The following is a 9492-nucleotide window of genomic DNA, read 5'->3' on the forward strand; positions in this document are numbered from 1 at the left end:
GAGCCTTGGCACTGGCCATTCCCTCTGTCTGGAATGCCCTTCCCCTAGATATCTTTTTTTTTTATTTTTTATTTTTTGAGGTTCCCAGGCTGGGAATTGAACCTGGGACCTCATACATGGGAAGCAGGTGCTCAGCCACTGAGCTACACCTGCTCCATGAGCACCCTACTTAAAACTGGACCATCACCACCACTCTGGCACTCCCCAGTTCTCTTCTGATATACCTTTCCTCCCAAGAACTCAACAACTTCTTACAGATTATTACCTTACTTAGATTATGCTTATTGTCTGTTTCTCCTGCTAGAAAGTAAGCTCAGGGCAGGCCTCGATCTTTGCAGAGCTCACCAGTTTATCCTAAGGGTCCACAAGAGTACCTAGCGAGGAGCAGGCACTTAACAAATATTTGCTCAAGAAAGGAAGACTCTCATAAACAGGAACTGCTCTCTTCCTGTCCATTGACTAGGGCCGCAGGTTTCCACTCAAGGGAAGTAGGTAGCAGCACCTGACGGGCTGAGATTGTTGGGAGAAGGGGGAAGAGAGCAAGGCAAGGAGAGGCAGAGACCACGAGGTAGATTTCCCTGTCCAGGGAGGGGTCCCGGGAATGGGGTTACCTTCTATACAAACAGCAACGAGTCACTGTCACAAATGTTGGATGTCTAATAAGGCAAAATCAGCAACGAATATGTCAGTCTTGTTGCAAACTAAACACCAACCCTGGCCAGCCAGGAAAATGCAGCTGGTACATGGAACTAGGCAGACTTTGTCCCTCCTCCCCCCCCCCCCCCCCATTTTTCTGCAAAATTTTGTAGGTTCTCAAGGTTTTCCCTTTTCAGATCTCTAGAGAGGGTAAGGAGAAAGCAGGCTTTGATTTATTCAGATTCCACCACATGACTTCAGGTCTCACAGATGCTTCCTATTCCATGTTCAGCAGAGGCCTGGGAGATGTCATTTCCCCCATATGACAGTTGAGGAAACTGAGGCATGGCACCAAGGACAGAGGCTGACACACAGAGGACATGCTCAATATTTTTTTAAATATTTATTATTTATTTCTCTCTCCTTTCCCCCACCCCAGTTGTCTGCTCTGTGTCCATTTGCTGTGTGTTCTTCTGTTTTCGATTGTATTCTTGTCAGCACCACAGGAATCTGTGTCTCTTTTTGTTGTGTAATCTTACTGCATCAGCTCTGTGTGTGGTACCACTCCTGGACAGGCTGCACTTTTCTTTCCCGCAGGGCAGCTCTCCTTACCTGGCGCACTCCTTGTGTGGGGGGATCCCCTACGTGGGGCACACCTCTGCGTGGCAGGGCACTCCTTGCGCACAGCAGCACTGCGCATGGGCCAGCTCCACACGGGTCAAGGAGGCCTGGGGTTTGAACCCTGGACCTCCCATGTGATAGGCCAACGCTCTATCAGTTGAGCCACATCTGCTTCCCAACGTGCTCAATATTTAAAATATTTATTGACTTGGGAAAGCCAGGAAGCTAACCAAGCGCCCTCCCTCCTCAGCACCTACTGTTCCTGGAGCCCCAGTCTCCAGTCCCCGGAATTAGACCTGGAGAGAGATGTGGAGCACGTGGCTGGGCCCTGTCCTCTCGCCACTTCTGGAAAACCTGCGGTCCCCCCACCAGCAGCCGTCCCTTGCACTTCCCTTCCCCTACCTCCCGGCCGGCTCAGGGTTCTTTCGAGGGCGCCCGCGGCCAGCTCCGGGGGTCCAGCCGGTCCGCCGGGCTGCAGGAGCGCTGAGAGGCGCAGGGTCCCAGGGGCGGGGGCGCTCCCTGCGGCGCGGCGCCAGGCACACCCGGGCCCCGCGGGCGGGCGACCCGGCACAGCTCGGACCCGGGCACCGGAGCGCGCCGCCCGCCCAGGGGGTGGCTGCCCCCGCCGGGACCGGGTGCGCCGGGACCACCGGCCAGCCCTTCCCCCAGCGCCGCGGCGGCCGCGGGGCCCCGTCCCACCCTCGGGCCGCTCGCTCCTCCCTCGGGTCCCTGCGCGCCCGCACCCAGCCGCCGCGAGGCTCCCTCCCGGCGCAGTGCCGCCGCGTCGCGCGGGTCGCCGCAGCGGCCCGAACCGTCCAAGCCGCTCACGCGCCGACGCCCCGACGGCCGCGGGCACCCGGGGAGCGCCCGGCGCGGCGGCACCAGGAACGGCCCGGGCGGCCCGGGGCCGAGGCCGCGAGCGAGGTGGGCGGCGCGGGTCGTGGCCGCGCTCTCCGCGCTCGTCTTTCCCGTGGGGCTGGCCGCGAGCACCTCCCACCGGCTCACCCCCACCTGGGCGGGCCCACCTGCTTCTTCGCGGGCCGCGGGCCCTTCCGGGCCTCCCTCTCCCCCTGGACGGCCGGGAGTTCGGCGCGCCGCCTCCTCTTCCTCACGGTGCACCCAGCAGCTCACGCTGGCCGCAGTCTCCCTGGGCGGGGGTGAGCCAGCGCCCTGGGACGCGGGCGGGGGGGGGGGGGGGGGGGCAGGGGGCAGAGCTGGCTGCGGGGCGGGGACCTGGGGGTTAAGGAGGGACGCGGAGGGGGCGCAAGCCCCCGGGTGCTGCCGCGCGCCTCCGCCTCGCGCGTCCTGGGGCCTGGCAGGCGGGACAGCCCGGCTCCTCGAGCCCCGCACCGCCAGCGGCGCCGCGTCCGCCCGCGAGGCTCTTGAGCTGGAGGCCGCCGCGCGGCTGGGAGGCGAGGGGTGGCCGTGGCCCTCCTACAGAGGAGGCGGGTCCGCAAGGGGCTTGCTCAGAGGCGCCCCGCCAGCAGCCGAGGGCGTGAAGCCGGCGGTGCGTCTCCCGGTGCCAAACTCTGGCGTCTCAGCACGGTCGCCTCCCGGGCCACACGGTTGGGCCCCTCGGCGCAGTCGGCTTGGGCCCGGACTGCGGAACTTGGGGCCTTGGCAAGGGTCAACCGCGGTCCGTCACCCCCGGCCAAGCCGCAGTCTGCTCCAGGGCGCAGATGACCCCTGGCTGGTCCGCTCTGCCTCCGGCCGGGGCGCGCGGCAGGGACAGCAGCCGCGCCTCGGGTTGCCCTCACCAGCCAGAGGAGAACTCGGGAGACACCTTCCGGAGAGCGCGACTCCAGGGGGGCTCGGAAGGACCCTAGAATGCTTCCAGTGAGGGAAATCTGGCTCCGACTCTGGAATCTCCTCCTCCCTCTCCTCGTCCTCTTTTCCTTCCCCCAAAACGCGCCGATGGGCAAGGCCACGCTGCGGGTACACAGCCCGGGCCCACCGAGCGTGTGAGCACGGAGGGGTCGGTTGTGGGCGGGTTCCTGGGACCCCCCGAGCGCCGTCGGCTTCCCTCCGCTGTACCTTGCCCGACGTGCCCCCAGGCGGTCTGCTGGAGCCTCAGGCGCCTGGGTCCTATCACCGGAGCAGTGTCACTGGTGGACTGTCACATCACAGGCTCCTGGAGCTCCACATCGGTTCCCCAGCCTTTACCCCCCGATGCTTCGGGGCGTCCTCCGGATTGGAATCTGTCCGTAATGGCGTCCCTTAGGGGAGCGGATGAACGGCCTGGAACGCGAGCCTTTCCCGCAGCCCGACCCAGTGCCCTGTCTAGGCGCGGCTGAGGGGGTCAGGGGAGCGCTGCGTCGCGCCCCGGCCGTGTGCGGTGTGGTCCAACGCTAGGGACCTTCCTCCAGAGTGGGAGCGGGCCGGGGGTGCAGGGCGCACGAATCCACCCGCTCACCCGGAGTCGCCCTGCCCGGCCTGACCCGCCGGGATCTGGCCATCCGCTACCCGCTGCACGCCCGCGAGTTGCGCACGCCCCGCGACGCTCTGGTGGCCATCGGGCTCATCTGGGGGCTGTCGCTGCTCTTCTCTGGGTCCTACCTGAGCTACTACCGCCCGTCGCGGCTGGCCAGCCTGACCAGGTGCCAGCCGGCGTGGAGCGCGCCTCGCCGCCGCGCCCTGGACCTCTGCACCTTGGCCTTCAGCTACCTGCTGGGGTGCTGCGCTCGGCCTGACCCCCCGGCACGCGGCGCTACCTGTGGCGCGCAGTCCACCCGGTGGCCACCGGCTCGGGCGCCCGGCGCGCCAAGAGCAAGGGGACACGCATGATCCTCGCCGTGGCCGCGCTCTTCTGTCTCTGTTGGATGCCCCGCCACGCGCTCATCCTCTGCATTTGGTTCCGCCGCTTCCCGCTCACGCGCGCCACGTACGCGCTGCGCATCCTCCCGCGTTTTGTGTCCTATGCCCACTCGTGCGCCAACCTCCTCGCCTACGCGCTGGTCTCCAAGCACTTCCGCACCGGCTCCCGCAGGGTCTGCGCAGCGGCCGCATGCGGCAGTGCGAGGCCCCGGGCCTGACGCACCCCAGCGAGGCGGCCGCGCCTCCCGCCCCCCACCCTGCGTCTCCCAGGGGCCCAGCTTGGAGCCGCGTCCCCGATCGGTCCTGGCGGGACCAAAAGATCCCCGACAGCGTCCTGAGTTAACGTGACTGAGGGCACTTCGGGGCTACGATTGGTCGTAAGTGGTTAGAGTCGGGGGTCGGGAGAGGGGTGTGTGGGGAGTTTCGTGTTAATAAAACGCGCAAACCGTTTCCAGCGCAGGGGCGCGCTGTCCCCGCCGTTCTCATTGTCGTGAGGCTCCGGTGGTGGGAAGAAGCCTTCGGATGGGGGCTCCCGATGGGTGGATGCAGGGCGCTTTGCTGAGCTACCCGGGCAGCTGGGTTAGGACCCCCAATCAATCTCTAACAGAGACTGGCCAGCGGGGAACGGCAGAAGACCCGGTGCACGGGCCCCCGGAGGCGCCAGGCGCGCATGGATCTCCCAACCCAGAGCCGTCAGTGCCGGCGACAGAAGCAGGCGAGTGTTTCAGTGCGTGGATAGTCGTGGATAGTCGGTCGTAACAGACACTGGCGGGTCTTCTGGGCTTGCAGCAACCTGGGGCGCTTTCGGGTCTCGGTGGTCCCATCACAGCCCCCCACCTTTGGCCTGGGGGTGCCTTCCCTTGCTGCAGCTGGGCCTGGATCAGATTTCCCGAGGCACAGTTCCTCCCCTGGTCCAAGAAAGCCCACCCCCACTCCCACCCTCACCCCCACCTCCAGGTTCTGCCCCAGGGCAGACTGGGAGCCCCTGCACCACCAGTTCACCAGCTGGCATCTGCCTGTCCCCTGGCTCTGGAGCAAAGAGTTTACATGTTTCCGCCTGACTGTTTAAGGATAGAGGGGAAACTCTTTCTCAAAGCCCTGTTTGGGGCCCTCGACCAGACAAGCAGTCACCATGGCAACAAAGGGGACGCCTGTGCCCTCTTGCCTTGAATGGAAGGCCCGAGTTGGGGAGAGGTGGGGTCTGGTGCCTGCCAGGTCCCACATGGCAGCCACTGGATTTGGCAGTGGGTCCCAGCTGGTGTAAATGGAGCGGGACGGGGAAGCCACAGCAGGTGCAGGGTTGGCAGGGCTGGATCCTGGGCTTTGTTTTCAGGTATTTGCGGAACCTGGGGGGGGGGGGGGTGCCAAGTCCAGGGTACCAGGGTCCCTGCACAGAGCAGCTGCCTCTGACCAGCCACCCAGTCCCCAGAGAAGAGACTGGCGTAGAGGTTGTGGCTCAGGTGTCCTGGTTCATCCAGTCCCCGTGGTGCAGCTGCTGATGGCCCGGTGGCTTCTGCTCCACCTCACCCTCCTCTGGCTTGGCACCACCAGGCTCCTGGGCCAGGGGCGCAGCCTCCACACCCCATGGGTTGGTAGGTGGAGGGGGTGAAGGGGAGAACTTTGGGATTTGGGCCCCAGGCCTCCGGGTGACTGCCACCTCCATCCCTCAGGCCAGTCATCCCTCTTTGACCTGGACTTTCCTCAGAAGGCTCGGGGAACCCTGCAGATCCCCGACAACGGGAGCGCACCCTTGCTCGTGAACGTGCAGGTGTTCGTGTCCAACGTGTTTAATGTGGTGAGTGCCGCCGGGCCACGGGTGGGCACAGGGGCCCAAGTGCCGAGTGGGGATGGGGCAGGACTCAGCCTGGGGGTATGGGGGACGGTTGCCTACTTTTGCCATGGGGCACCCACCCCTGAGGTGACGTGCTGCCACCCTCCGCCAGGACATCCTGCGGTACACGCTATCCTCTGTGCTGCTCCTTCGGCTGGTGAGTGCCACTGCCGGGGGGGAGGGGCGGGAGTCCAGCTCAGGGTCCTCCTTAACCCTCTGAGCTTTGGGGACCCGCATCTGCGGAGAGCCTGGAGCCTCAGCGGCAGCCCTGTGACCCCAGTCCTGGCTGGACGCTCGCCTGGCCTGGAACGCGAGTGCGCACCCGCAGCGCGCAGTCACGCTGCCCTGGGACTCGCTCTGGACGCCGGCCTTCACCATCCAGGAAGCGTGAGTGAGGCGGGAGCCCTTATCCCCAAACTCGCCCCCGCCGCCCACCTGCCACCTATAGCCCCAGGCCGTCGTTGTGGTGAATACCCCCCTGCTGGGGACTCCCAGACCACGCAGAAGCCACCACTGCCCTGTGCTGCCCTCCCCAAGCGGAACCTGGTCAGAAGAGGGGACATGCCGGTTCCCCCGAGCCCCTGACCGAGCAGGGGCTGGGCCTCCGGCTGTGGGCCTTTCCCACAGGCTCTGGGTGGACTGGCAGGACCAGAGCCCCCGGGCACGAGTGGAACAGGACGGCCACGTCGAGCTCTACCTGGCCCTCACCACAGAAACCAACTGCAACTTCGAGCTCCTCCACTTCCCCCGGGACCAGAGTGACTGCAGCCTCAGCTTCTACGCGCTCAGCAACACCGGTGCGGAGGGGCAGGGCCGGGGCGAGAGGGCAGGGGGACGCCTGGCCTCATGCTAGTGTCTCACCGGGACTCCTGGGTCTGTGCTCACACCAGTCTTCCCCCAACTTAGGGGAGCTGGGGGGATGCCAGGGCAGGGGATGTTCCTCGCTTCCACCTCCCAAAGAGCAGCCCACCTCCTAGCTGTCCACCCTCCTCTGGGGCCACAGCCCCACCGTCGTGTGGGTTCAGGTCACTTCAGTCTCCTCTCCTCCCTCGGCTACCCCAGAGCCGCTGCCCTCGACAGGCAGGGCCAAGCTGCAGGGGCTGTGCCACTTGTGGCAAGCCCAGAAGCTCAGGCTGCTGTGCCCCCTCTCCTGGAAACATCCTGAATAAATATCCCCCAGGTGACGCTCAACCTGGAGAGAACTGTCACCCTCCCTTCCCTCCCTCCCCTCCATGAAATACCACAGCTGCTGCCCCACAAATCCACTTCTAGAGTGGGGTGACAGGCTGGTAGGTGAGTCTGGGGCCACATTCCCTTGGATGAAGTGGTGCCAGGTGCATTTATTTTTACGATGAAAATTTATCTACGAATCTGGTAAGGCCCCTTCCTCTAACCAGAGTGTCTGGGGTGCTAAAAAACAAGGTTTGAGAACCCCCCACATGGAGCAGTTTCATCTCCAGGTCTGCCCCCCAGCTGCCTTGAGAAGTCTCCATCATCCCTGAGCTCCACCTTTGACCCTGCCTCAAGTCCCCAGAGAGCTTGGGGGCGGGGGTCTGGCTCCCGCTTCACCGTTCTCATGCCCTTCCAGTGGCGGAGTTAGAGTTCCAGGCCGCCGCGGTCAATGAGATTGTGGGCGCCAAGAGGGAGTATGTGGTTCGGGATTTGAAAACCCAGGCCCTGCCCCAGCGGCTGGTGCCCTGCTTCCAGGTGACGGTGAGTGGGGAGGAGGCTGGCAGATCCAGGGAGGGAGGACACGGCGCTGCGGGCTCGGCCCCGGAAAGCCCGGCCTCCTTCCAGGTGAGCCTGCAGAACACGGCGCTGAAGGCCATCGTGGCGCTGCTGGTGCCGGGCGAGGTCCTGCTGTGGGCCGACGTGTGCGGGGCGCTGCTGCCTCTCCGGGCCATCGAGCGCATCGCCTACAAGGTGACCCTGCTGCTGGGCTACCTGGTCTTCCACTCCTCCCTGGTGCAGGCCCTGCCCAGCTCCTCCTCCTGCAACCCACTGCTCAGTAAGCGCGCCCCTCGCCTGGCCCCTGGCCTGCCTCCTTTCTCCCACACCTCGTGCACCGAGGTGGGGGGCTTCTCCCCGGGGAGCGGGGGCGCGCCCGCGCTGACCCGCCCTCCCTGGCTCCCGCCAGCTCACTACTTCACCGTCCTGCTGCTGCTGCTCTGCCTCAGCACCATGGAGACCGTGCTGCTGGCCGGGCTGCTGGCCACGCGCAGCCCCGGCCCAGCCCCGGGAGGGGAGCAACAGGACCGAGGCAGCCCAGTACCTACTCCTGGAGGTGGGCAGGGCCTGGGCAGGCGGCAGAGGCCCCTTCCTGTGTGGAGCAGGGGTGGCCTCGGTTTGGCAGGGCTGCACACCTGGGGTGGCCGGGGTCGAGGGTTGACTAGGCCGTGTTTCGAGGCTCCCTGCACTCGCTTGCCGGCTCTCCCATCCCCGGGCCTGGAGCAGGCAGCATGCTCGGCCTCCCTGAAGGCCGGGGCGACTTCACACTCCCCAAGATAAGCCCACGCCTTGCAGAGCCTCCCTAAGGGGTGTTTCTTCAACTGAAGTTGGCCTAGAATATGCCAGACCTAAATAATCAGCAAGCTGTGGATCTTGGGAAGGGAGAATATTTAGGCTCAGCCGTCTGCTCTGGGAGAAGTGGTAGGTGCGCCCTGAGGACCTGTTCCCTTCCTCGGATCTCCCTCCTACAGAGCCCCCCAGAGGAGCCAAGGGGTCGGGGAGAAGCTGGGCTGAGGCTGCTGACCACATCTTTGTCTGCGTGTATGTGGCTGGGGTCGTGTGCAGCCAATTCGTCTTCACTGGAATCTGGATGTGGGCATCGTGCAAGTCGGACCCAGCCCCTGGCGAGGCTGCAGCCCACGGCAGGCAGCCCCGGCTGTAACGGGGCAGCAAAAGAAGGGCCAACGGTACCCGCGGCTGCTGACCTGGAGGCGGCTTGCCTTCCCCTGGCTGCGGGGGGCAGGGGAAGGGCAGGGTATGACAAGGCTGGAGCAGAGCATGAAATAAACCTGCCACCAAGTGCAAGTGTACCTCAAGGGTCTGCTGCATTGGCCTTGGTTCCTCCTTCTTTTCCTAAGTAGGCCTCCCGCCCCTGACCCCCACTCCACTGAGCTGCCCATCACTGTCCACCAGTCGCCCAGCCCACACCCACGCAGTGTAACTGTTCCTTCTGCAGCTTCTGCAGGAGCAAGGGAGTGGGCCGCAGCGGGTGGGCGAGAACTTAGCCTCTGCTGCCCTTGCGGCACAGGGCGTGCAGAGGACCCTCGCGACTCCAGGCAAGGGATCTGCGTGCTCACACTAAATCCAGAGGGCGGTCAGCCCTGCTTGCTCTTTCTCCGTCCCTCTGGCTGCGATGTGGTCTGCCCTTCTGGGCCCCTCACCACACTTCTGAGCTGAAGGGGAGCTTTCGGGGCCCAGCTCTGCCCTGGGCAGGAGTGGAGTCGTTCCACCCTGCTGCTCTTGGTATACACGAGGCAGCTGCAGACACAGCCTTTGTTTTCTTTCTCTCCTTTCCTGTTCCAGAAGCTGTCACGTGGCTCCTGCAGGCTATGGTCAGGTTCACAGAACCCCGGGCATGCGGG

At 64.7% G+C, this 9492-nt stretch overlaps 2 protein-coding genes across 2 annotated transcripts; both read left to right on the top strand.

Moving 5' to 3' along the window:
• Positions 1–3171: 3171 nt before the first annotated feature.
• GALR2 (galanin receptor 2) lies at positions 3172–4402 on the top strand. Its single transcript, XM_058285019.1, is given in 3 exon segments — positions 3172–3218; positions 3624–3958; positions 3961–4402. Coding segments are annotated over 3 exon segments (711 nt in total). The 3' UTR covers positions 4290–4402.
• Positions 4403–5518: 1116 nt separating this feature from the next.
• On the top strand, positions 5519–8899 carry ZACN (zinc activated ion channel). Its single transcript, XM_058284773.2, has 9 exons — positions 5519–5663; positions 5742–5866; positions 6015–6059; positions 6183–6289; positions 6530–6699; positions 7491–7615; positions 7700–7910; positions 8040–8186; positions 8602–8899. The coding sequence occupies exons 1-9, from the start codon at positions 5570–5572 to the stop codon at positions 8790–8792; spliced, it is 1215 nt and encodes a 404-aa protein (XP_058140756.1). The 5' UTR covers positions 5519–5569; the 3' UTR covers positions 8793–8899.
• The last annotated feature ends 593 nt before the right edge of the window (positions 8900–9492 follow it).

Source organism: Dasypus novemcinctus, chromosome 21 (assembly GCF_030445035.2).
Source record: "Dasypus novemcinctus isolate mDasNov1 chromosome 21, mDasNov1.1.hap2, whole genome shotgun sequence".
Classification (NCBI taxonomy): Eukaryota; Metazoa; Chordata; class Mammalia; order Cingulata; family Dasypodidae; genus Dasypus; species Dasypus novemcinctus.